The sequence below is a fragment of the Oryctolagus cuniculus genome, chromosome 14 (genome assembly GCF_964237555.1).
Source record: "Oryctolagus cuniculus chromosome 14, mOryCun1.1, whole genome shotgun sequence".
NCBI lineage: Eukaryota > Metazoa > Chordata > Mammalia > Lagomorpha > Leporidae > Oryctolagus > Oryctolagus cuniculus.
The window spans coordinates 85882956-85910555 of record NC_091445.1 but is presented as its reverse complement, the minus strand read 5'-3'; the positions used below and the strand labels follow the sequence as shown (position 1 = coordinate 85910555).

The window sequence follows — 27600 nt, the reverse complement described above, 5'->3', positions numbered from 1 at the left end:
GCCGTCTCTCTCCTCCTTTATAGTCCTCCTCCGCCAATCCTAACTCGGCTGCCCACACGCCGAGTACGCTGCTCTCCAATCAGGAGCAAGTCCTACAGTTTATTGGTTGAACTGGAGGCAGCTGTGCAGAAGCTGTTTACTTCTCTCCCAGCGCCATATTGTGGGAGAGCAGATGCATAGAATAAGTCTTAATTCCAGTAACTCAGTCCAGTCCGGATTGCTCCCCACAGTTAGTCTTTCACATTTAGATCTTTAGGCTATCTGGAATTGATATTTTTATGTGGTTTGAGTTGTATGTCAAGAACTTTGCTTTCCTCAAATGAATAATACAATTGTTCCAGCAATATCATTGAAAATATTACATTTTTGTATTGCTTTTATGTGCCATCTTTTCATGTGTGGGTCTGTTTTCAGTCCCTCTATTTTATTTCACATATCTGTTTGTCAGTAATCACACCTATCCCACACTGTTAATTACTGAACTTTTAAATAATATTTGATGTCACATAGAATTGTCTATTTTTTTTTTTTTTTTTGACAGGCAGAGTTAGACAGTGAGAGAGAGAGAGAGACAGAAAGGTCTTCCTTCTGTTGGTTCATCCCCCAAATGGCCACTATGGCTGGCGTGCTGCGCTGATCCAAAGCCAGGAGCCAGGTGCTTCCTCTTGGTCTCCCATGCGGGTGCAGGGCCCAAGCACTTGGGCCATCCTCCACTGCCTTCCTGGGCCACAGGAGAGAGCTGGACTGGAAGAGGAGCAACCGGGACAGAACCCGGCGCCCCAACCAGGACTAGAACCCATGGTACCGGCACCGCAGGAGGAAGATTAGCCAAGTGAGCCGCTGCGCCAGTCAGAATTGTCTAATTTTTAAATTCTGTTTTTACCTCATGTTTTACTGTCTTAGCTGCTCAGAAGTCCATACAAATTTCATTTCATGTTATAGGATATATATAGACAGTAAAATGATTACTAAAGTAAAGCAGATTAATATATTTATCATCTCACATAGTTACTTTTTTGGTGATAAGAGCAGCTGGAATCTACTTATTTAACAAAAATCTCCAATATGATACAATTTCGTTAACTTTAATTTTCAAGAAGTATATTAGCTTTATAGACATTTTCATCCTACATACCTGCTATTTTGTAGCCTTTAATCTGTATTTTCCTATTTTCTCCCTCTATCCTGTGGCAACTACTGTTTCATTCTCTGTCTCTGTGTATTTAAGCTTTCTTTTTCCTTTTCAGATTCCATATATAAAAGAGAGAACATGCAATATTTATTTTTCTTTCTGGCTCATTCCACCTGGCATAATGTCCCCCATGTCCATGCATGTTGAGACAGATTTTAAAAATGAGAGAGGCAGTGTGTGTGTGTGTATGTGTGTGTGTGTGAGAGGGAGGGAGGGAGGAGGGAGGGACGGAGAGAGGGAGAGAGGGAGAGAGGGAGAGAGGGAGAGAGGGAGAGAGGGAGAGAGGGAGAGAGGGAGAGAGAGAGAGAGAGAGAGAGACTCCTGTCCTCTGGTTCACTCCCAAAATGCCTGCAATGCCTCTTAGCTGGGGCTGAAGGCAGGAGCCAGGAATGCAATCCAGGTTTCTCATGTAGATGACAGGAACCCAATCACTTGAGCCATCACTAATGCTTCCTGGGTTTGCATTAGCAGGAAGCTGGAGTCAGGAGTCAGAGTTAGGAATCAAACCCAGGCACTCTGATATGGGATGCAGGTGAATTAATGGATATCTTAAGTGCTGGGACAAATGTCCACTCTCCCTGTTTTAAGGCAGAATAATATATACTTACTTTATCCATTCCCTTGTCAATGGCATTTAGGTTTGTTTTCCTATCTTGGCTATTGTGAATAAAGCTGTAGTGGATACAGAGCATAGACATCTTCATGAGGTAGTGATACATGAACACCTTTTCATAAACCTGTTGACTATTTTTATGTCTCCTATGAAGAAATGCCTGCTCAAATCTTTTGTACCTTTTAAAACCTGGGTTATTTTCCTGCTCATGAGCTGTAAGAATTCTTTAACAAATTATTAAGCCCTTATTATAGATATGGTTTACAATTATTTGCCCAGTCAGCAGGTTGCCTTTTTATTGTCTCGATGGCTTCCTTTGCTGCAGAAGCTGCAGCTTGATGTATTCATCCATTGCGTTTGTTTTTGTAGCCTGAACTTTTGGTGTGTTATTTACAAAATCATCGTGAAGGTCAATACTGCACAGCTCTTCTGCTACACTCGCTACTAGGAGTCTTGTTGTTTCAGGTCGAAAGTTTACATCTTATTATTTGTTCTAGGTTGATTTTGGTGGATGAGGTAATATAAGGGTCCAATTTCCTTTTTTTGTTTGTTTGCTTGTTTGTTTTTTTGCGTTTGGATATCCAGTTCCTGCATCACCTTTTTTTTTTTTTTTTTTTTGAAGAGACTGTTTCCTATTGTGGCCGCTTGGTGCCCTGTTCAAAAATTAAAAGATCATATATATTTGGAATTATTTCTGGGCTCACTCCTCTGTTCCATTGATTTATATCTCTGTTTTTATGCCAATATCATTCTGTTTTGATTACTATAGCTTTGTAATATAATTTTAAATCAGGAATCTATAAATTTTAGAACAAGCTTATCAGATTATGTTAGATTTTGATTGAAATTGCATTTAAATTATAGAACACGTTAGCGAAATGGAGTTTTTATAGTACTGAATTCATCCAATTTTTAGAGATTGTATATCCCTCCACTTGAATGATAACTTTCAATGTTATTCAGTAAGGTTTTGAAGTTTTCTGTTTCTTGCATTTCTGTGTAATATTTATTCTAAGGTATTTGCCATTGTTAGAGTTATATAAAAGGGGTCTCTTAATATTTCATTTTTTAAATCTTTGTTACTTATATATAAGAAACTACAGTTTATTTTTGTGTACTGAACTTATTGTCCCCACCTATCTTGTATACTCACTTAATAATTTTATAATTTATCTGTAGATACTTTAGGATTTTGAGTGTACTTAATTGTACCAAAAAAGATAACACTTTCTTCCTTTCCAAAACTTTTCATTTTGAATTCCTACTTTATTATAGCAGCTAGGATCTCTAGTAAGCCTATATGGATGTAATAATGCTGAATAAAAGAGGTTAAAGGTTAATACCTCGTTATAGATCCTACCACACCAGTAAGTATGATAATTTGCTGTAGTATTTTGAAGGTAACACTATATTCTCAGTGTACTAGAAGATTTTATTAAAATCATGAATGCATGTTGAATTTTATGTTCCTTCTTCTGCTGTCAAAATAATGAAATCATTTTCCCTTGGTCTATTAATGTGATAAATTATATTAACAGATTTTGAAACTTAAACCAAATTTGCATTCTTACAATAACTCCAAATTGTCAGAATGTATTATACATTGAAAATATTGCTTCATCAGAAGATGGCCCAAGTGCTTGTGCCCCTGCACCCACATGAGAGACCTGGAAGATGCTCCTGGCTTTGGATTGGCCCAGCTCCAGCCACTGCAGCCATTTGGGGAGTAACCAGCAGATGCAAGATCTTTCTCTCTGTCTCTCCCTCTCTCTGTCTATAACTCTACCTCTCACTTAAATAAATAAAATATTTTAAAAGAATTGCTTGATTTGAAATGCTAGTATTTTGTTTTGAATTTAAGGAGGTTAGTTTATAATCCCCCCCCTTTTTAACAGATTTTTATTTATTTGTTTGAGAGGTAGAGCTACAGACAGAGAGGGAGAGAGGGAGGGTGGAGGTGAAAGAGAGAGAGAGGTCTTCCATTCGCTAGTTAACTCCCCAAATGGCCACAATGGCCAAAGCTGCACTGATCCAAAGCCAGGAGCCAGGAGCTTCCTCCAGGGCTCCCACACAGGTGCAGAGGCTCAAGCACTTGGGCCATCTTCCACTGCTTTCCCAGGCCACAGCAGAGAGCTGGATCAGAAGAGGAGCAGCCAGGACTTGCACTGTTTTTGTTTTTGTTTTGACAGGCAGAGTGGACAGTGAGAGAGAGAGACAGAGAGAAAGGTCTTCCTTTGCCTTTGGTTCACCCTCCAATGGCCGCCGCGGCTGGTGCGCTGTGGCCGGCACACCGTGCTGATCCGATGGCAGGAGCCAGGTGCTTCTCCTGGTCTCCCATGGGGTGCAGGGCCCAAGGACTTGGGCCATCCTCCACTGCACTCCCTGGCCACAGCAGAGAGCTGGCCTGGAAGAGGGGCAACCGGGACAGAATCCAGCGCCCCGACCAGGACTAGAACCTGGTGTGCTGGCACCGCAAGGCGGAGGATTAGCCTAGTGAGCCGTGGCGCTGGCCCACATTTTCTTTATCCATTCATCTGATCATGGACACCTTGGGTCATTCAAAATTTTGGTTTTTGTCCTTCAACTCCTTGAACAAAAGAAACATATTCATTTAAAAATGTTTCTGATCGGTTAATTTGGAGTCCTTTTAGGACTCTATTTGTTGTTTCTTCTGTGTTTTAGTCAACTGACTTTTAAGTGTCTCTTTGTATATCTGGACATTTTTTATTGTGTGCTACACATTTTATTTGCCAAATTATTTACAAAAAAATGTAATGCCTAGAGTGACATCATTTCCTCTAATGAGAATGTATATTTGGCTTCTTGAATGCTTAATCCAATTTCAGGGACTGAGAGGATCTGAACTCAGTACAGGCCTGCGTCCTTTTGTTCACCTTTAGCACTAGAGAAAAACCTATCCACATGCAGACTCAAAGTTTGATGTTTTCAAAAACATCCTTTTATCAGGCCCTAGACTCCAGACCCTATCTCCTATCCTCAAAAGGCAGTCAAAAACACACCACTTTGCAACCTCACCATTACGCTTTCTGAATTCAGCACATTGTCTTAAGGGAAGAGTTCCCCCAAACACTGGACTTCCATTTTCCATTGGCCCTTAGTCCTGAAATCTTTCACGTTCTTATTAGTTCTCCAATATCTTAAAGATTTCTTTTAAAGGGAGTTTAAATATTTATCCAGCTCTTCTAGTTATTCTAATTTAGTCCAAGCTACCTGATCTATCTTTACCAAAAGGAAGATTCTTCATATAGCCCTGCCTTTTCAGGACAAAACCGTATGTCTCAGTTAATGCCATACTGTATGTTAACATCTGCATGTTTAAACAGTGAAAAGCTGTACGCAGTTATTACAAGTTGTAACATTCTAAACAAGTGAAATGGTTCAACTTTTTTTTTTTTTTTTTTTTTTTTTTTGACAGGCAGAGTGGACAGTGAGAGAGAGAGACAGAGAGAAAGGTCTTCCTTTGCCGTTGGTTCACCCTCCAATGGCCGCCGCGGCTGGCGCGCTGCGGCCGGCGCACCGCGCTGATCCGATGGCAGGAGCCAGGAGCCAGGTGCTTCTCCTGGTCTCCCATGGGGTGCAGGGCCCAAGCACCTGGGCCATCCCCCACTGCACTCCTGGGCCACAGCAGAGAGCTGGCCTGGAAGAGGGGCAACCGGGACAGAATCCAGCGCTCCGACCGGGACTAGAACCTGGTGTGCCTGCGCCGCTAGGCGGAGGATTAGCCTAGTGAGCCGCGGCACCGGCCCAACTTAAGGAGTGAGGAATCAAATGGGATGATGGCTAAAGCAAAGGGAGGGAAGGGCAGGCAACCAAGAATCAATCCTCCAGTTCGCAGAAGATCGGAAAAACGCACCAAGTGTGGACAGGATTTCAGCGCAATTCTTAGAGCAATGTTCTTTAAACTTTTTATCGCATATCCTTATAAGTAAAAAAATTCTAAACATTTACCCTCAAAATTAATATATTTATTACTAGCGTCAATTTCTTTTGTTCTTTCATTCTTCCTTTCAGATTAAAAGACAAAGAGTGAAGTTCATATACCTCTTCTCTTACTCAAATGGGCCACTGCTCCAAAACATATATGTAAAGACATTGGCCCTTCATGGACAAGAAGCCAAGAAAGTGGGGCAGGAGGAGGTTGGAAGACTCACTCTAATGGTAAGGAATGTGCTATTGGGGTATCTGAGCTTGAGTGAAGAAAAGGGGGCACTCAAAAAACTTGAGCCAAGCAAACAAATATGTATTTATTAGATGTTTAAAGGCGTACAGAGAGCAGTTCTGGTGTCTTAAGGCTGGGTATAGTGTATTTTGATTCAACTAGTACAAGCTGAAAGGATTCTTAGGAAGGCATCTAGTCCGACCCTCATCTGACCCCTGGTTATATTAAGTGTGTTTATCGATCAGTTTTAGATCCCTGGATTGCTCTTTATGGTAGTTTAAAATACACAGACTCTTTGAAGGTATTTAATAAATGAAGCCTAATACTCCCTTCCTTGAATGTGTGCCGGACTTACTTAATACTAAGTTAATACTAAGCATGGCAGCTCTTTCTCCAGAACCCTTCCCTGCCTGCTTGCTCTCACTGTCCACCTTACCTTACCTTCACCCTACCCTACCACTAGAATCACTTGCTCTACATGAGTCCAGATATTGCATTATGAAAACAAAACTGTGGAGAGGCCCATATGGTAAAGAGTGGCGGCTCCCTACCAACAGCCATGTTGAGTGAGTCAACTTAGAAGCAGACTTTTTCTCCCAAATCAAGCCTTTGGATTCATAGCCTTGGCCAACATTTTTCATTTAAACTCAATAAACTGCTAAACTTCACAGCCAAACTTTCTAAATTCCTGATCTGTAGTAACTATGAGAATATACAACAGGGTGTAATGGGGTCACAAAAAAGATGTTAATAATATGTGAAATTGTGTGAGATGAGGGAAGGGGTTATGTGACAATACCATTCAATTTTTCTGTAAATCTGAACTCTTCTAAATAATTAAGTCTATCAATTAGATAAAACCATCTATATTAGCATAAAAACATGAAATACTATGGGGAGATGAGCCAAATATATACTCCAGACTTCCACATTAAAAATTACAAAACAGGGGGCTGGCGCTGTGGAGTAGTGGGTAAAGCCACTTGCAATGCTGGCATCCATATGGGAGCTGGTTCTAGTCCTGGCTGCTTCTCTTCCAATTCAGCTCTCTGCTATGGCCTAGGAAAGCAGGAGAAGATGGCACAACTACTTGGGCCCCTGCACCTGTGTGGAGAAGAAGCTCCTGGCTCCTAGTTTTGGATTGGTGCAGCTTTGGCCATTGTGGCCATCTAGGGAGTGAACCAGTGGAAGGAAGATTTCTCTTTGTCTCTCCCTCTCACTGTCTTTAACTCTACTTCCTAAATAAATAAATAAATAAACATTTAAAAAAAATTATAAAACAGTGTCCAGAGAAATTACATAAATTAATCCACTTATTAAATTAATTAAGTTAAAGGAGAACTTAAATGGAAAGATAAAACACATTTATGGGTGGTAATATCCAATAATATCAACATGTCATTTTTCTTTAAATTAATCTATAAATTTAATCCAATTTCAAAATTCCAGAAGTTTTTCTATTTTCTTTTAGTTGGAGAGGGGGTTGGGTGGGGGCAGAAGATGAATAAACAGGGTGCTGTAAAATTCATAGAAAATGCAGGGGACTGCCCAGCGCCATGGCTCATTTGGCTAATCCTCCGCCTACAGTGCCAGCACCCTGGGTTCTAGTCCCTGTTGTGGCGCCGGATTCTGTCCCAGTTGCTCCTCTTCCAGGCCAGCTCTCTGCTGTGGCCCGGGAAGGCAGTGGAGGATGGCCCAAGTGCTTGGGACCTGCACCAGCATGGGAAACCAGGAGGAAGCACCTAGCTCCTGGCTTTGGATCAGCGCACCACAGCCATTTGGGGAGTAACCAACGGAAGGAAGACCTTCCTCTCTGTCTCTCTCTCTCTCTCACTGTCTAACTCTGCCTGCCAAAAACAAAAAAAAAGCAGGGGGTCTAGAACAGACAAAATGATTCGTAAAGTATGTGGAAGACTTATAACTGACTTCAAGATTTATAAAACTATAGTGATCAAAACAGTGTAACATTGGTATAAAACAGACAAATAAAGGGAACGGAATAGGAAGCCTAGAAATAAACTCACACATACAGGGTCAAGTGATTTTCAACAAAAGTACAAAGGTAATTTAGTAGAGAAAAGATAGTCTTTTCAAAAAATGCTGTAGAGGGCTGGTGCTGTAGCATAACAGGTAAAGCCACCACCTGCAGTGCCAGCATCCCATATGGGTGCCAGTTCAAGACCTGGCTGCTCCACTTCTGATCCAGCTCTCTGCTATGGCCTGGGAAAGCAGTAGAAAATGACCCAAGTCCTTGGGTCCCTGCACCCTCATGGGGAACCTGGAGGAAGCTCCTTGTTCCTGGCTTCGGATCAGCATAGCTCCGGCCGTTTCATCCAATTGGGGAGTGAACAAACGATGGAAGACCTCTCTCTCCTTCTCTCTCTGTGTAACTCTGACTTTCAAATAAATAAATAAAATCTTGAAAAAATGCTGTAGAACAAAAGGAATCAATATGGAAATAAGTGTACTTCAATCTACACCTTGTGTTACATATAAAAATTAATGCAAAGTAGATCAGATACCTCAACATAAAATGCTTAAACCATAATATTTCTAGAAAAACATATGGATGAAGATCATTGTGATCTTAGATTAGGCAAAGATTTCTTGGATTTGAAAACTCAATCCAAAAATGAAAATGTTGATGGATCAGAGGTCTTCAAAACTTAAGTTTTTTTTTCTTTGAAAGACATATTAAGAGAATGAAAAAAAAATAAGTTACTGTTTGGGAGAAAATAATTTCAAATCACATATCTGATGATGATCTCATATTCAAAGTATGTAAAGAACCTTCAAAATTCAATAGTAGAAAATAAACATCACAATGAAAGAATGGACAAAAAATCTGAAAAAACACTGTGCCACATAACATACGTGGATGGCAAATAAGCATATGGAATGATGCTCATCATAATGCATCAATTTGAAAGATGCAAATTTAAAACCACAAAGTAAGAGTAAAAATTATTAGAATGGGTGAAATTAAATAGTAACCATACCATATCAAGTACTAACAAGGATATGCAGTAACTGGAAATCTGCTGTACTATTTGTAGACATGTAAAATAGCACAACCAGTTTGGAAATAGTTTTTTTAAAAGTTACACATACATCTATCACAAGGCATAGCTATTCCACTTCCAGATACTTGCTCAAGAGAAATAAAAGCACAAGGCTTTTTATTTCTACATCAAAATTTGTGATATATATATCACAATATATATATCACAAATTTTTTATATATTTACAATATATATACAAATATATGTATATTTACAATATATATACAATGGATAATAAAATGACTGAACTATTTATACACACAGGAAGGGTAAATCTCAAAACACTTAGGCTGAGTGAAAAAAGCCAGATCAAAAAAAAAAGGGGGGAATATCACATACTACCCCCTCAAAAAAAACGCAAACAAAAAAAAATGGGGAACACAGAGTATATAATTCCATTTAAATAAGATTCTACAAAACACAAATTTTATAAATGATAAGAAGATTTTCTGCCTGAGTATTGGAGAGGGGATTATCAAGGTACATGAGAACATGTTGGTCCTTAAAGGAAATGTTCATTTTCTTGATAGTGGTGACAGTTTCACAGGCATGCATACATTTCAAAACATCAAATTGTTTACTTTATTCTTTATAATCTACTAATGTCTTTCTCTATGTTCAAATTACTGTTTGTGGATCTTCCTCTTGATTAGGCCCTTTGCAATATACATTGTTACATCATGTTGTCTTGTTTTACATTATTTTCATAGCCTTTATTATCTGAAATTATTTTGTTCATTACTTGTACATCTGTACTTTTCATTTTACCACAGATTCATATTAAAAATTATATAGCCTTTCTTTATTCTAATTCTTCCTTCCTCCTTAGCTATTACATCCATATAAACATCTACTTAAGCCAAAAGCAATTCCATTCACTCCTCAAGAAATGTTTGTTAAATGCCTTTTACTTTACCAGTCACTGTGCCATGTTTCAGTAGAATCTCATTCATTTTTCATAACAAGCTTTTCCAGACCAAATGGTCTACTGGCTCCTTGGTTTTTCCTAGCACTTTCTTGGTATTATATAACAGAATGTGCTAAAATTTCTGCTGAATTTAGCTTCCCTATTTATCTTTTGGTGAAAGAACCAGTCCCACAATCCCCACCAGTGATGTGTTCTGGCTAGGCACTTGGGCACACAAATACAGACTACATTTCCCAGTCTCTTTTACACTGATGTGTGGCCATGTAACTTCAGAATAGTATGACAAAAAGAAAAAAGTTTGTGCATCATTCGATCATCTACTTCAAGATGAAATCATTTGAGGCTGGCATTGTGGCACTGCAGGTTAAGCTGCCACCTGTGACTCTAGCATAGCAAACAGGCACTCTTTCAAGTCTTGGTTGCTCCATTTCCCATCCACCTCTCTGCTAATGTGCCTGGGAAAGTAGCAGAAGATGGCTGAAGTCCTAGGGCTGTACACCTATGAGGGAGGCACAGATGAATTTCCTGGCTTTGGCCTGGCCCAGTCCTGGGGAGGGTACCATCTGGGGAGGGTACCAGTGGATGAAAGATCTCTCTCTCTCCCCCTCTCTGTAGCTCTGCTTCTTAAATAAATAAATAAATCTTTCAAAAAAGAAAGATGAAGTCATGTGTTGGTACTTAGTCTTTCCCTTTTCACCATCCTGGAACCGAGACATGGAGATGTGCCAGGTTCTAACATGTGGAGAGTGATAACACCTCCGGAGATGGCAGAAAAGCAAAAACTAACAAAATCTGAGTCCTAGAATGACCTGCTGGCCTGAAGGGTTTACTCCTGGGCTGTTCTGCATCAAGAAGTAATCCTCAGTCTTCTTTAAACATGGTATTTTTAAAGTCTATCTGTCTGTTCCTCTCTCCTTTTCTCTCTTTAACAGCAGCTTGTTTTGTAGCTTATAAAACTAGGTCTATAAATAGAAACTCCTTTTATGGCACTCATTGCACACAGCAAGTAGATTTTGCTTTGTCTTTAGTAGAAGGACATCTGGGAAAGAAAAGTGACAAACATCTAATACTATAAAGTCAAATTAATGTTCTGAATATCTGTTACGTGCAAGGGGCTAAGAAGTTACACTACTGGTCATTTTAATTACTGTAACCCAGCTCTAAAAATGGTTTTTATTTTATTGATTTCTGCTCTTTATTATTCTTTCCTGTTACTTCATTGGCTTAATTTTGCCTGATGTTTTCTTTAAAAAGCTTCTTTTCCACGGGAACTTTTATGATAATTTCTTGAAATATTAACACCTAAAGCTGCAACTGCTTCTACGTACTGTTAGGACTGCATGAACATTCTTAGAAACCAGTAACTCCTGGCCGGCGCCGTGGCTCAATAGGCTAATCCTCCACCTTGCGGCGCCGGCACACCGGGTTCTAGTCCCGGTCGGGGCGCCGGATTCTGTCCCGGTTGCCCCTCTTCCAGGCCAGCTCTCTGCTATGGCCAGGGAGTGCAGTGGAGGATGGCCCAGGTGCTTGGGCCCTGCACCCCATGGGAGACCAGGAAAAAGCACCTGGCTCCTGGCTCCTGCCAGGATCAGCGCGGTGCGCTGGCTGCAGCGGCGGCCATTGGAGGGTGAACCAACGGCAAAGGAAGACCTTTCTCTCTCTGTCTCTCTCTCTCACTGTCCACTCTGCCTGTCAAAAAAAAAAAAAACAAAAAAACAAAAAAAAAAAACCAGTAACTCCTTAAAATTGGTTGTTACTACAGTTGTCCCTTGGTGTGGGGAATTGGTTTCAGGTGCCCCTGTGGTTACTAAAATCTTTGGATGTTCAAGTCCTTAATATACAATGAAATGACATTTACATATAGCCTATGCACATCCTTTAGTATATTTTAGATGACGCCTAGATTATTTTTAATATCTAATACAATGTAAACACTACGTGAATAGTTGTTACACTATGTTCCCTCATTAGAGAATAATGGCAAGAAAAAAATCTACACGTATTCAGCACAGATGCAATTATTTTTCCCAAATATTTTTGATATGTACTTAGCTGACCACAGGATATAAATCTCAAAGATATAAAGGGCGGGCTATAATTCTCAACAATTGCATTGTGTTTTTTTTTTCTTTTTTTTTTTTTTATGACAGGCAGAGTGGACAGTGAGAGAGAGAGACAGAGAGAAAGGTCTTCTTTTGCCATTGGTTCACCCTCCAATGGCCGCTGCGGCTGGTGCACTGTGGCCAGAGCACCGCGCTGATCCGATGGCAGGAGCCAGGTACTTATCCTGGTCTCCTATGGGTGCAGGGCCCAAGCACTTGGGTCATCCTCCACTGTACTCCCTGGCCACAGCAGAGAGCTGGCCTGGAAGAGGGGCAACCGGGACAGAATCCGGCGCCCCGACCAGGACTAGCACCCAGTGTGCCGGCACCGCAAAGCGGAGGATTAGCCTAGTGAGCCGTGGCGCCGGCCTCAACAATTGCATTGTATCACAGAATATAACCTGTTTGAAAACATCCTCTAAAATTTTTTTTAACTTTTTTTTTAAAAGACTTTATTTATTTGAAAGACAGTTACAGAGAGGAAGAGGCAGAGAAACAGAGGTCTTCCATCCGCCTGTTCACTCCCCAGATGCCCGCATTGGCTGGAGCTGTGCCAATCAAAAGCCAGGACCAGGAGCTTCCTCCGGATCTCCCATGTGAGTGCAGCAGCCCAAGGACTTGGGCCAGATTCTACTGCTTTCCCAGGCCATAGCAGAGAGCTGGATTGGAAGAGGAAAAGCCAGCACACAAATGTGCACCTATATGGGATACCGATGCCTAAGCCTACTATACCACAGTGCCGGCCTCCTTTTTGCATTATTTTAATACAGGTATTGATATAGCCATCTTTTATTTCCCCTATCTCATTTTGTGCCATTTAAAATCTTTTTAAAAATTTATTTGACAGAGAGAGATAGACAGTGAGAGAGAGAGAGAGAGAGAGAGAGAGAGAGAAAGGTCTTCCTTCCCTTGGTTCACTCCCCAAATGGCCGCTACGGCTGGTGCTGCATGGATCCGAAGCCAGAAGCCATGTGCTTCTTCCTGGTCTCCCATGTGGGTGCAGGGGCCCAAGCACTTGGGCCATCCTCTACTGCCTTCCCAGGCCACAGCAGAGAGCTGGATCGGAAGTGGAGCAGCCAGAACTGGAGCCCATATGAGATGCCAGCAAGGCACGGGGCAGCTTAACCTGCTATACCACAGTGCAGGACCCCAGCTTTTACTTTAAAATGATAATGTCTTTTCTCTCTGGATGCTTTAAAGATGACTTTGTGGCTGGCGCCGCAGCTCAATAGGCTAATCCTCCACCTGCGGCGCTGGTACCCCAGGTTCTAATCCCAGTCGGGGCGCCAGATTCTGTCCCGGTTGCTCCTCTTCCAGTCCAGATCTCTGCTATGGCCCAGAAGTGCAGTGGAGGATGGCCCAAGTGCTTGGGCCCTGCACCCCATGGAAGACCAGGAGAAGCACCTGGCTCCTGGCTTCGGATCAGTGCGGTGTGCGGGTCGCAGCGTGCCGGCTGCAGCAGCCATTAGGGGGTGAACCAACGGAAAAGGAAGACCTTTCTCTGTCTCTCTCTCTCACTGTCCACTCTGCCTGTCCCCCCCCCCCCAAAAAAAAAGATGACTTTGTGTTCAATGCTCTTATTTTTTTTTTTATTTGACAGGTAGAGTTATAGACAGTGAGAGAGACAGAGTGAAAGGTCTTCTTTCCATTGGTTCACTCCCCAAATGGCCGCTACAGCTGCTCTTATCGCTTTTTTTTTTTTTTAAGATTTATTTATTTTACTTGAAAGTCAGTGTTACACTTACACACACACACACACACACACACACACACACACGGGGTGTCTTCCAACTGCTGGTTCACTACCCAATTGGCTGCAACAGCCAGACCTGCGCCAATCTGAAACCAGGAGCCAGGTTCCTCTGGGTCCCACACAGGTGCAGGGGCCCAAGGACTTGGGCCATCTTACAGTGCTTTCCCAGGCCACAGCAGAGAGCTGGATTGGAAGTGGAGGAGTCAGGGACTTGAACCAGTGCCCATATGGGATGCGGCACTGCAGGAGGCAGCCTTACCTGCTACGCCACAGCGCCGGCCCCTCAATGCTCTTAAGTTCTACCATGCTGTATGTGATCTGGATTTATTTTTTCCTATCTTCTTTTAGTTTTAGAATGGCTTCTTTACTCTGTAAACTAATTTTTCCTTAGTTACAAAATATTCCCAGCTCTCAATTTTTCACCTATTGCCTCTACTTGACCTCTGATCTCCTTCTGGAATGGGATTATACATTTATCAGAGAATTTTTCTATTCTTCCAGGTCTCTCATTTCTTGTTGAGCTGAATTCTACATAATATTTCAATTCTATCTTTCAATTTACTAATGCCCTTTATAGCAGTATGAAATTTGCTATAAAATATGAGTTTTTAATGCTAACTATTACAGTTCCCATTCCAGGAGATATCTATCCTTTGTTTTAAAATGTGCTTGTTCTTTATATCTATCTATAGAGATATCTATAGAAATATCTATCTCTATAGATATTTATAAGTCTATCATTTCATGATGTATATTATATATACATCTTATCTTTAGTATCTGAATAAAATCTGAAATTTTGTGGTTCTAATTGTGTTTCCTGATGTTTCTACTAGCTTTTAGCTGGAGTGTCTGAATTTGGGGGGTGTGTGTGTGTTTGTGTGGATTTGAAGCTGCTCTTTTTGTGTGTGTGTGAATTGGGAATGAAAGTAGGTTCATCCTGAAAGGTTTTGTTTGATTGTAACAGGTTTCTTAGGGTACTTAGGATGCAGGACTATTTTTGGCTAAATATTTGGAAGACAGATTTTGAGACTACCCAGACAGAGTAAATGTTAGTTCCAAACTGATAGGAAGACTGCTTTGTTGTTAGAGCTCAAAGTTGATCCCTTGCACTCAATCTTCTATGCTATGACTCAAGATAGGCAGTTTTCCTTATAGTCCTCTTATGGGGGTGAGGTGACCATATTTAATTCTAATTCTAACTCTCCCTGCCTCTAAAGATAGGGTCCTGTGGATCCCCAGTTACTTGGAATAGTCTCCTATTAGACCCTTCCTACCTTGGGAAGAACTTAGGTTGTGCATTCTCTTCCATGAACTTTGTGAAACCTCAAAAAACAAAACAAAACAAAACAAAACAAAACAAAACAAAACAATGTTTCAGTTCACTCAGTTCAACAAATATCAACAGGGTGAAAGCCAGGCCCCGTGTTCTATGTATTTGTCTTACTTCACACCTTTGCTTATTCCCTGGTTTAAGTATTACTTGCATTTTTTGTTGTCAGCCATAGGAGTATATGAGATGTTTTTATATCTTACGTTATTAGTTATTTTCAATGGGTGAGACACTTTGGACCCCTAGTCGGCCATGTTGCCAAGAACTGATGTTTTCTGTAACCTTGAAATTTTTTTGCTATTAATTGCAAAATTCCATTTTTAATCCTGGAAAAGGGCATATGTTTATGAAGATAATGTGCTCATGATAGTATTCTTACTGAGAGTGTTTTATAAATAATTATTCCAGCCTAAACCAAGGTAGATTTTTTAAAAAAGCAATTAAAACTTTATAGACGGTATCTATTCCAGTCTGCATAGAGTAGTTTTAAGAGCACTGGACTGGAAACCAGGTGTCCTGAGTTCTATTGCTTCTACTTTGCTGTATGTTATCGGATGATTCCTTTAATTGGTTGGCCCTTGTATATGATAGAAAAGTAGGGCCAGAGGCCATTTTTAAGGCCAAAACTGTGATGATTGCAGAATAGAGCATATTCAGGAGCAGAATTTCTGATGCTTGAGACATTTCTTAAGGCTACCTTAGTTTAACATTTTTTTTTTTTTTTTGACAGGCAGAGTGGACAGTGAGAGAGAGAGACAGAGAGAAAGGTCTTCCTTTTGCCGTTGGTTCACCCTCCAATGGCCGCCGCGGACAGCGCGCTGTGGCCGGCGCACCGCGCTGATCCGATGGCAGGAGCCAGGAGCCAGGTGCTTTTCCTGGTCTCCCATGGGGTGCAGGGCCCAAGCACCTGGGCCATCCTCCACTGCACTCCCTGGCCACAGCAGAGGGCTGGCGTGGAAGAGGGGCAACCGGGACAGAATCCGGCGCCCCGACCGGGACTAGAACCCGGTGTGCCGGCGCCGCTAGGAGGAGGATTAGCCTAGTGAGCTGCGGCGCCGGCCTATTTTAACATTTTAAACATACTGCAACATTATGTTTGTGAGCTCACAGGCTACTGTAGACTTTTTTTTTTCTAAAAACAAAGTAAATAAATCAATATAAAATATTTTTGTTTATCAAAATAAATTCTTAATGATCTCTTATTATGTGGACATCTTGTTAGTTCTGAGTACTTCATTATTCCTTGTGTGCTTTCTAGTGTTGCAAATCCTTTAAACGTAGCTATTAATATAATTTGAGGATTACTTGATTTTTACATGAAAAAAATAGTAATATCCAAAAGCTGCAGTTATACCATCTGCCAGGAGTTTATGTGAAAAATTTTGAAACCAAGAACCTTTAAAAATTTTTAGCATACTACATTAATCATTTTAAAAAATCAACCTGATACCAGGAAGATTAAACAGTCCACAGTCAGTTTTATGCAACATATTCACAGGTTTACACTGTAAGTTGTGAAAAGAGTATCTTTTTCAAACTTGATTAAGTGCTGCAAGATGTTGAAGAAACTCAGGACTCAGATGAATTACTGTATACGTTTGATGTCATTTTTGGCAAAACCTCAGAAAATGTCACATAAAAGGAAAACATCTTACTTAAAGTAAGGTCTTGACAGCAGTCTGGAAAAGTTAACAACTCTATTTCCAACTGGGAACACTGGTTATAATCAAACTTTTAATGATGATATTAGTTCCCTTTGAGACAATCTAAATTCCAAAACAAAACAACAAAATACAACCTGCTTCTTTGTGCATGCATACATATGTATGTGAGCATATGCATACACACAGGTATATATACCCATCACCTCTTTTACTTTCTAAAGTGGACAAAAATTTGTAATTATTTCCATTTAGGCTCCAAACATATAATATGTCTTGGCTTTCCATGCCTAAAATACTCTCATGGGCTCTTCAGCCATATACGAATGCCTTAAGGGCTGATTCTGAGGCCAGAGTGCTATTTAGGACATCTGCCATTCTATGAGTCTGCTGTGTATCCCGCTTCCCATGTTGGATCATTCTATCCCTTTTCTATTGTATCAGTTAGTATTAGCAGACACTAGTCTTGTTTGTGTGATCCCTTTGACTCTTAGACCTATCAGTGTGATCAATTGTGAACTGAAATTGATCACTTGGACTAGTGAGATGGCATTGGTACATGCCACCTTGATGGGATTGTACTGGAATCCCCTGGCACGTTTCTAACTCCACCACTTGGGGCAAGTCCAATTGAGCATGTCCCAAATTGTACATCTCTGCCCTCTCTTATTCCCACTCTTATATTTAACAGGAATCACTTTTCAGTTAAAATTTAAACACCTAAGAATAACTGTGTGTTAATTACAGAGTTCAACCAACAGTACTAGAACAAAACAAAACAAAACAAAAATACTAAAATGGATAAAGTATTACATTGTACATCAACAGTCAGGACAAGAGCTCATTAAGTCACTGTTTCTCAGAGTGTCCATTTCACTTCAACAGGTTTCCCCTTTGGTGCTCAGTTAGTTGTTGCCGATCAGGGAGAACATAAGAGATAAATACTGGGGTTGGCATTGTGGTGCAGTGGGTTAAACAGTCACTCGGGATGCCAGAATCCTATATAGGAGTACCAATTTGAGTCCTGGCTTCTCTGCTTCCAGTCCAGCTTTCTGTTAATGTGCTTGGGAAGCTAGTGGAAGATGGTCCAAGTGGTTGGGTCCCTGCCACCCATGTGGGAGATCAGGCTGGAATTCCTGGCTCCTGGTTTGGCCTGGCTAAGATTTTGCTGTTGTGGCTGTTTCGGGGTGAACCAAAGAACTGACGATCTCTGTCTCTTTCTCTCCCCTTCTCTCTGTTGCTCTCCCTTTCAAACAAAGCAAACAAATTTTTAAAACAAAAAACTAATACTTATCAGTATCAATCAGCCTATTTTTACTCAAGAATGACACAGATAATAGCAAAAGAAGGACAAAGTGTAGTTACTAAATATATAGCTAAAGGCTCTTGTCAAATTTCCTATATAGGAGTTACACCAATCACCAGGCAAGAAGAATGCTTATCAGAAAACTCTACTAAGATAGTGAAGGGGGTGAGTATTTGGTAAAGTGGTTAGCCCTAGCCTGGGACACGTAGAGCAGCTGGGTTTGAGTCTTGGCTAAACTCTATTGCAGATTCCTGCTAATGTGCACTCTGGGAGGCAGCAGGTGATGGTTCACATCGTTGGGGTCCTGCCACCCTTGTGGGAGACCTGGACTGAGTTTCCAGATTCTGGATATGGCCTAGCCCAGCTCTATCTTTTGCAGGCAATTAGGGACTGAACCATTGGATGCGAAATCTCTAACTCAAAAAAAAAAAAAAAAAAAAAAGATAGTGAAAGTATGAAAAAGATATGCTACATACATTGTTTGTTTCTTTGTTTTTTACCAAAAAAAAAAAAAAAATTGTACTTAGAGGCATTCAAGGGGCCGTGCAGAGGCTTAGAGAGTAAAGCCGCCACCTGCAGTGCTGGCATTCCCATATTCCCATACGGACGCTGGTTCCATTCCTGGCTGCTCCACTTCCAATCCAACTCTCTGCTATGGCCTGGGAAAGCAGTAGAAGATGGCCCAAGCCCTTGGGCCCTGCACCTGCGTGGGAGACCTGGAGGAAGCTCCTGGCTTCGGTTTGGCGCAGCTCTGACCGTTGCGGCCAACTGGGGAGTGAACCAATGGATGGAAGACCTCTCTCTCTGCCTTTCCTTCTCTCTTGTGTAACTGACTTTCAGCTAAAATAAATAAATCTTTAAAAAAGAAGCCTTCAGAATATGAACAACACAAATATAACTTTTTTCAGAAGGAATTACAAAATTCAGTTCAAAGAGCAATGATTATTTCATATAAGCTGCATCAGAAACAACTGAAGATGAAAAAATTACTGTCCTCATATATAACTGATTTGTGTTGTGCACTTGCTTTAAATTTCATGCCAATTTATAGCCCCCATACTGTATCAGGCAAGGTTAGTGGCTATTGAAAATACCAACATGGCTATCTAAAGCCACATTCAGTATGGCACTAGTTACACAAAAAAAGATACTGTACAGTTTAAAAACAAATCTTTGGCCGGCGCCATGGCTCAATAGGCTAATCCTCCACCTAGCGGTGCCGGCACACCGTTTCTAGTCCCGGTCGGGGCGCTGGATTCTGTCCCGGTTGCCCCTCTTCCAGGCCAGCTCTCTACTGTGGCCAGGGAGTGCAGTGGAGGATGGCCCAAGTGCTTGGGACCTGCACCCCATGGGAGACCAGGAGAAGCACCTGGCTCCTGCCTTTGGATCAGTGTGGTGCGCTGGCCGCAGCGCACCAGCCGTGGCAGCCATTGGAGGGTGAACCAACGGCAAAAAGGAAGACCTTTCTCTCTGTCTCTCTCTCTCACTGTCCACTCTGCCTGTCAGAAAACAAAACAAAACAAAACAAAACAAAACAAAACAAAACAAAAAAACCACAAATATTTTTAAAAAAAGATTTTATTTTATTTTAAGTGCAGAGTCACAGAAAGAGAGAGGGAGATAGAGAGAGATCTTCCATTCACTAGTTCACTCCTCAAATTGCCACAGAGGCCCAGGCTAGGTCAGGTGGAAGCCAGAAGCCAGGAGCTTCATATGGGTCTCCCACATGGGTGCAGGGGCCCAAGGCCTTGGGCCATTTTCTGCCACCTTCCCAGGCACATCAGCAGGACGCTAGATCAGAAGTGGAGCAGCTGGGACTTGATACGAGATGCTCATATGGGATGTTGGCATTGCAGGCAGTGGCTTAACCTGCTATGCCACAATGCCGACCCCTAAAAACAAGTCTTACCCAACCTTATGCTTCAACTTTTTTCTTTAAAAGGAGTAAGCTGTGTACAGGGGGGTTAAATGCTTTATAGACAAGAAAAAAATTCTGTGATAGAACCAACATATTCATCATCATTATCTTCTTCATCTCCCTCCTCCACCTCTTCCTCTTCATTTTCTTGCTCTTTTCAGCTTTGACCACTCCCTCCTGCCATGTTTTCTGTAGCAAGAGATTTTCCTTTAGGTTAATATGCAGCAATATCCTTTTTTGTATGGCCACAATGGCTGGAGCTACACTGATGTGAAGCCAGGAGACAGGAGCTTCTTCTGGATCTCCCATGTGGGTGCAGAGGCCCAAGGATTTGAGCCATCTTTCATTGCTTCTCAGGGCACAGCAGGACCTGTGGATTGGAAGTGGAGCAGCCAGGACCGAACTGGCACCTAGATGGGATACCAGCATTGCAGGCTGCGGCTTTATCCACTACGCCACAGTGCCGGCCCAAGCTGCCTACTTTTCATCAGGCTACTTGTCATCTGCAGCAGTGTTATTCCACATCACTCCCAGTTTCTTTGCAACATCTACCAATGGATATGCGAGGGTGTTTTCCTTTGATTTTGAGCAGTAACACTCAGAACAGAACAAGAAAAAGGCTGAAGGAGGCCTCTTGACTGCATTGGGATCCTTGAATTTCTTTTTTGTTTCCCTTTAAGAGGGATTTAGGTTTTCATTTCTCTTTTTATAACAAACCTTGTCTACCTTTGCCATTTCTTTAAATTCTCCCTTCACTTTAGCAGACATGGTTTCCCCCTCTCTGAGCCCATCTTAGAAAACTGAGAAGTTGGGGCCGGTGCTCTGGTATAGTAGGTTAAGCATCTGCCTGTGGTGCTGGCATCCCATTGAAGTGCCAGTTCAAGTCCCGGCTGCTCCACTTCCTACCAGCTCCCTGCTGATGGCTGCACCCACATGGGAGACCCACAGGAAGCTCCTGGCTCCTGGTTTCAGATTGGCCCTGCTCTAGCCATTGTGGCCATTTGGGGATTGAACCAGAGCATGAAAGACCTCTCTCTCTCTGTAACTCAGACTCTCAAGGAAATAAATAAATCTTTAAAAAAGAAGAATGAAAAAAGAAAACTGTGAGAAGTTAATGGAAGTATCTGGGCGCTTCTGTTGTGCTCCTCCCAGCAAGTGTGCACAAAGAATTCACATTTAGTTATTTTTCCTCAGCGAGTCATAGAGTTGCCCAGTGTGTGTCTGGCTCTCATTTGCTTTGGCACCACTTCTACAGAGCTGGATGTGCTGCAATGTCTATAACAGCAGGAGCCAAAGCCTCCTCTTATACATCAGTTCTTAAAAGAAGCAATAGATAGGAGGCCTGTAAGATGGTCCAGAATTTAAGTAATGTAAAAATATGTAGATTGGTTAGAGTTTCATTGTACGTAATAATTAAATTCTAGGTTAATGGCTCCACATTTACAGTGCTCTCATAATTGTATATTTATTAGTTTTTCAGAAATCTCCAGTTTGCTGCCAGTTTTGATAAATATAAAGATTTTGATTATTTCTGTCATGCTTGACTCAGTATATTTAATGGTAATGCTCAGGATGGATTTTTGATCATTATTTTATTATAATACATAAAATATCAGTGGTCTAAGCCCAAAGGCTTTCAATGGATTGTTAAAAAACAAAACAAACCAAACCCTAAGAAATTTATGGACAAAATTTTAAGATGGTCACCTCTTAAATACTTTACCAAAAAATTAAATCCTTTATGTAACTCTGACATTATGTACACGTAGACCTTCAAAATATTTAGTCTTTTAAAACTATCTTATTGAAAACACTGGCAAGAATATAGCATGCCACGGGCAGGAGTAGCTTAGTGGTTCAGACGCTTGTATCCCATATTGCAGAGCCTAGGTTCAAGTCCTTGGCTCCAGCTCCAAGTCCAGCTTCTTGCTAATAAGAGCTGGAGAGCCAAGAGGTGATGACTTAAGTGTTGGGTCCCTGCCACCTTTATAATGGAGAGGACCTGTACTGAGTTCCTGGCTCTCAGTTTTGGCCTGCCCAGCACCAGCTGTTGTAGACATTTGGGAGAATGAACCAGTAGATGGGAAGCGTCTCTCTCTCTCTCTCTCAATGTATTTAACAGGCAGAGAATATAGCATACTTTCTAGTACATGAAGGTAATAATGTGTTCAATAATATTTCACTTGAGAGACTATCCTAGGTAGAGAGTGAAGACTTATTTCTCCAGGACTTGAAGAGAATGAAGAGTTTCATACAAATGAATGTTCCAGATAAGAGAATTTCATCTTTAATTTATTAGAATATTAACAATTTTAACACTTAGTTTAGACTCATTCCCCATTCTCTAACTTGTTAAAGACCAATAAATATCATCTGACCTTAATGAATCAGGGTTTTTCCAATGAGCATACATAAGTTTATCATTTAAAGATACTGGTACGCTGGGGCCAGCCTGCAGTGACGGCATCCCGTATGGGTGCTGGTTCAAGTCCTGGCTGCTCCACTTTTGATCCAGCTCCCTTCTAATATGCCTGGGAAAGCAGTGTAGGATGGCCCAATTCCTTGGGCCCCTGCATCCAGGAGATTTGGAGGAAGCCCCTGGTCCCTGCTTTGGATTGGCTCAGCTCCAGCTATTGCAGCCATTTGGGGAGTAGACCAGCAGATGGAAGACCCCTCTCTCCCTCCCTCTCTTTCTCTCTCTCTATAACTTTTTCAAATAAGTAAAACTCATTTCTTTTATTTATTTATTTATTAAAGACACTGGTATGCTTTCAGAACAAATGAAGTATCTAAAGCAAATGTGTCCATAATATTTGACTGCCATCTTCTTGTGTGTCATGACCTAGAATGATGTGGTCAACTATCTTCTCTTGCTACTATCAGATGGGGTCTATAACCATGCTTTTCTCTTCCAGTTTTTGAAAAACACACACAACATACACACACACACATACACAAACAACAAATTTTTTTTTTTTTTTTTTGACAGGCAGAGTGGACAGTGAGAGAGAGAGAGAGACAGAGAGAAAGGTCTTCCTTTGCCGTTGGTTCACCCTCCAATGGCCGCCGCGGCCAGCGCGATGCGGCCGGCGCACCGTGCTGATCCGATGGCAGGAGCCAGGAGCCAGGTGCTTTTCCTGGTCTCCCATGGGGTGCAGGGCCCAAGCACCTGGGCCATCCTCCACTGCACTCCCGGGCCACAGCAGAGGGCTGGCCTGGAAGAGGGGCAACCGGGACAGAATCCGGCGCCCCGACCGGGACTAGAACCCGGTGTGCCGGCGCCGCTAGGCAAATTTTTATTCCAACAAAATAGTACCCTACAAAGGTCCACTGATGAGCCCTTGCTCTGACTTTTCTTTATTTATTCTTAATTTTTTTGATTATTGAGATATACTTAATGTATCAAAAAATTCATCCTTTTAGAGTACACTCTTGCTTACTTTTATTATTCTCCAATCTATCTGGAAGTTGGAAAACCAGATCATTGATATGTCAGCAGCAATGCCTTAAGTAAGAGGAAACAGGCCATGACTGATGGCCTGACAGGCTACTGTGGTAAGTCCAAATACATTATAGTTAGCACACAGATTAAACAGACTAAAAACAGGAAAAATAGGGACAAAGAGGTCTGATACTTCTAGCATCCAAAGGAAAAAAAATGATGAGTCACAGATACCTGAAGAAAGTTAACCACTGTGGAAAAAAGGACTGATTTGATCCATGAGAAGAATTAATTATATGTGGTATTAGCACAACACGGAGTTAACATTCCAAGAGGGTTTCTTTTTCTTATAAAAACCTGGAGGAAGCTTGTTTAACACTGTACATCAGATAAATGAAAAGTAGTCAAAAATTGTACATGTTCACAACCTAGCAAGCCTGAGGCACGTGGTCTGACTTAACATTGTGTGAGAAACAGAGTCGGAAGAAACCTGAAATGGCCCAGAGCAACCTGAGAGGTGTTAAGCCCCGCAGTGGTGAGTTTCATGAGAAGGCTTTACAATTCTTTCCTGATGTACAAGCTCAGGTTTTCCTTCCTCCTCTAATTTCTGGCACTAGTCACAGAGCAGGTATTGTTTGCTTAGAACCTTGAAAAGAGCATCTGACACCTTATCTCCCTACAGCTGATTACAGAATATGTTTAAACCTGTATCTCCATGTGAGCATCAGCACTTTGGTACTGGTTTGTGTAGGATGAAACTTAAAGAAACCTGGAAAGGACTTAACCATAATTTAATGAAAAGGATTATATGGTTTATTAAAGAACTTGACAGAGCCAACACAGGAAACCAACTGTATCTCCAATTAATTATCAACCTTATTCAAAATTTCTTACCCCCACAACAATCCTATGCACAGCCTTGATGATTTACAGCAGACTAGAGAGATTCCAAGGCTGTAAACAGGATTGTCCTGCAGTCCATCTCTTTTGACATCTCTGGTATCTAAAGTAAAACACCACATTCTTTATGTACCTAAATTGGGGTGTTACAACCTACTGCAGATTCTGTATTCAACTAAGAAATGTAACTTTTGAATTTTACTTTATCTGGAGGCTTTAAGAAGTAGGGTGGGAAGAAGAATCACGATGTTCCTAAAGTTGTATTTGTGAAATGCATGAAGTTTGTATATCTTTTTTTTTGATAGGCAGAGTGGACAGTGAGAGAGAGAGACAGAGAGAAAGGTCTTCCTTTGCCGTTGGTTCACCCTCCAATGGCCGTCGCAGCCGGTGCACTGCGCTGATCCAATGGCAGGAGCCAGGTGCTTATCCTGGTCTCCCATGGGGTGCAGGGCCCAAGCACTTGGCCCATCCTCCACTGCACTCCCTGGCCACAGCAGAGAGCTGGCCTGGAAGAGGAGCGACCGGGACAGAATCCAGCGCCCCGACTGGGACTAGAACCTGGTGTGCCGGTGCCACAGGCGGAGGATTAGCCTATTGAGCTGCGGCACCAGCGAAGTTTGTATATCTTAAATAAAACGTTTCTGGGGGAAAAAAAGAAGTAAATATATGTCAACCCAATGGCAAAAATGAAGATGTCATATTAATATAAAGCATTTACCCAACAACATCCATGTGATATAAGGAATAACAAGTCCTATTTGTCTTTCAGTTTATATAGAGAGAAACATATGGGTCCAGACTTTAAAGTAACTTGCCTAATGAGACATAACAGATTTAAAAGCAGGATATGACTAAAATAAGTCTTGAATTATCTGCATAAATATGGCTAAGGATTTGGCTGAGGGACCCAGGTAAATATTATAAAGCCAATGGAATATTCATTGCTTGATTAAAAGTGATTTCCTATGATGTCAGAATTCCTGGAGAAGGTATCACATCTGATTTAGTGGGAGACTTCCATTCACAGAAGAAGGTGAAAATTATGCATTTTAATGCATAAGTATTAGAGCAAAAGGCTTGCTCTTATAGGTCACTTCACAAGTGCTTCTAATTCAAAGATAATACAATATATTCTAAAATGACTTGGCAATAGCCAGCAAGTATTAAGACTTGACAAATGATAGCTGGCTCTGCGGCGTGGTGGGTTAAAGCCCTGGCCTGTGGTGCCAGCATCCCATATGGGTGCCAGTTCTAGTCCCAGCTGCTCCTTTTCCCATCTAGTTCTCTGCTATTGCCTGAGAAAGCAGTAGAGATGGCCCAAGTCCTTGGGCCCCTGCACCCACGTGAAAGACTCGGAAGAAGCTCCTGGCTCCTGGCTTCGGATTGGTGCAGCTCCGGCTGTTGTGGCCATCTGGGGAGTGAACCAGCGGATGAAGACCTCTCTCTCTGTCTCTACCTCTCTCTGTAACTCTTTTAAATAAATAAAATAAATCTTAAAAAAAAAAAAAAAAACTTGACAGGTGGATTGACCAGGAAATAATAATACCAGAAGCTTTACTAAGAATATCTATACAGGTTCAAAATACCTTTTTAACAGAGTATCAATATAGAATTGCAACTTTGAAAAACATGAAGAGAAAGTTTATTTTGGGACTTTGTGTATATTTTTTTATATATATATATATATGTATACACACATATTTGTAGATAACTGGAACAGCAACAATATTAAAATTAACACTCTCAATTTGTAGGATTGGATAGGAAAGAAAATGGAACCAGGAAGTTACAGCTTTCTTCTTACAAATTTAAAATTATTTTCTTTTTATTTTATCCAATATTGAAAATATATTAACAATTTTCTCATTACTTAATTTATTTAAAAGAATCTTGAGGACTGTACAAAGAATTTTATCCCTGAATTTATGATTAGAAAATCAAGACACCAAGATTTAAATAACTTTACTACTAACAACTGTAATTAAGATTCTTATTTTTTGAGAAGCTATAATATTCCAAAGCATTTTATAAACATCAATGCTTCATGTACCCACCACCCAGTATTACTATCAAAATTAGTATTAAAAATAACAAATTCAACATATTTTTAATCTCTATATCAGCAACTGTGATGCACAGCAACCATATGAAAGTTGGGACAGAATGTAGGTCTACATAACAATTTGCTACACCAACTTATCCAAAACACTGTTCTTTTAAAGATTTTTATTTATTTGTTTGAAAGTCTGAGTTACACAGAGAGAGAAGCAGAGAGAGGTCTTCCATCTGCTGATGCACTCAATGGCCGGAGCTACACCGATCTGAAGCCAGGAGCCAGGAGCTTCTTCCAGGTCTCCCACAAGGGTGCAGAGGCCCAAGGACCCAGGCTATCTATCCCCACTGCTTTCCCAGGCCACAGCAGAGAGCAGGATCAGAAAAGCAGCAGCCGGAACTTGAACTGGCGCCCATATAGAATGCCGGCACTGCAGGCGGCGGCTTTACCAGCTATGCCACAACTCTGGCCCAAAAGATTTTAAAAAAATATCACTTATCTGGTTCTAAATTTACTGGCAAGTTAAGTTGCTAGATATAACATAAAATCTTCAAAAGATCAAATCATTATGAGTTGCCAGAATTCTCAGACAACTTAAACTAAACCAAAATGCGTTGCAAAAGCATGATGTGTAGCTATATAGCCAATCAAGAAATCTTTTCTGAATAGGTTCAAGAGAATATTCAGCTCAGCTGATGCATGACGTAACAGAGCCAAGGTCAAATAACTCTTTCCAATTTCATGTGAGAATCTTACTATGCAAATACATTTGAGAACCTCTGGAACTATTCCCAGAGTTCATGTAGTTCTAACCTTAGAATGAGTATCTGTCAGCTGAGAAGATAGGCTAGAGTTCTGATATACATTCAAGGATGTCTAAAATTCTACTTCATCTATATAATGCTTTGTAATAAGATGGCTCATGAAATTATTTGTAATTATGGTGAAAGAAGTAATACCTGAGTTAAGAACTGCATAGGAACTTCAAATATAATGCAGTGTTCACTGAAATTTATAATCTTTCATAATAAACAACTATCATATCAGCAATATTTGCCAATTTAAAAGATCTAAGCAAGTTTAGAAAATATTAATTCTTAGACAAAAGTAAACCATAATATATATCATAGATAGGTTCTAAAAATTTAATAAGCATT

The 27600-nt window shown here is 41.0% G+C and overlaps 1 protein-coding gene across 4 annotated transcripts in view; it reads right to left on the bottom strand.

The window, feature by feature from the left end:
* CWC27 (CWC27 spliceosome associated cyclophilin) overlaps positions 1-27600 on the bottom strand; it is a 233224-nt gene that overhangs the window by 83125 nt on the left and 122499 nt on the right. The window contains exon 12 of one of the 4 annotated variants that reach the window (XM_051853711.2): positions 16385-20237. The exons of the other annotated variants lie outside the window; for them this stretch is intronic. Within the exon in view, the coding sequence (XP_051709671.2) occupies positions 20206-20237 (32 nt within the window). The 3' untranslated portion in view covers positions 16385-20205. Of the gene's footprint in view, positions 1-16384; positions 20238-27600 lie in introns of those variants that run through there. 4 annotated transcript variants of the gene reach the window in all.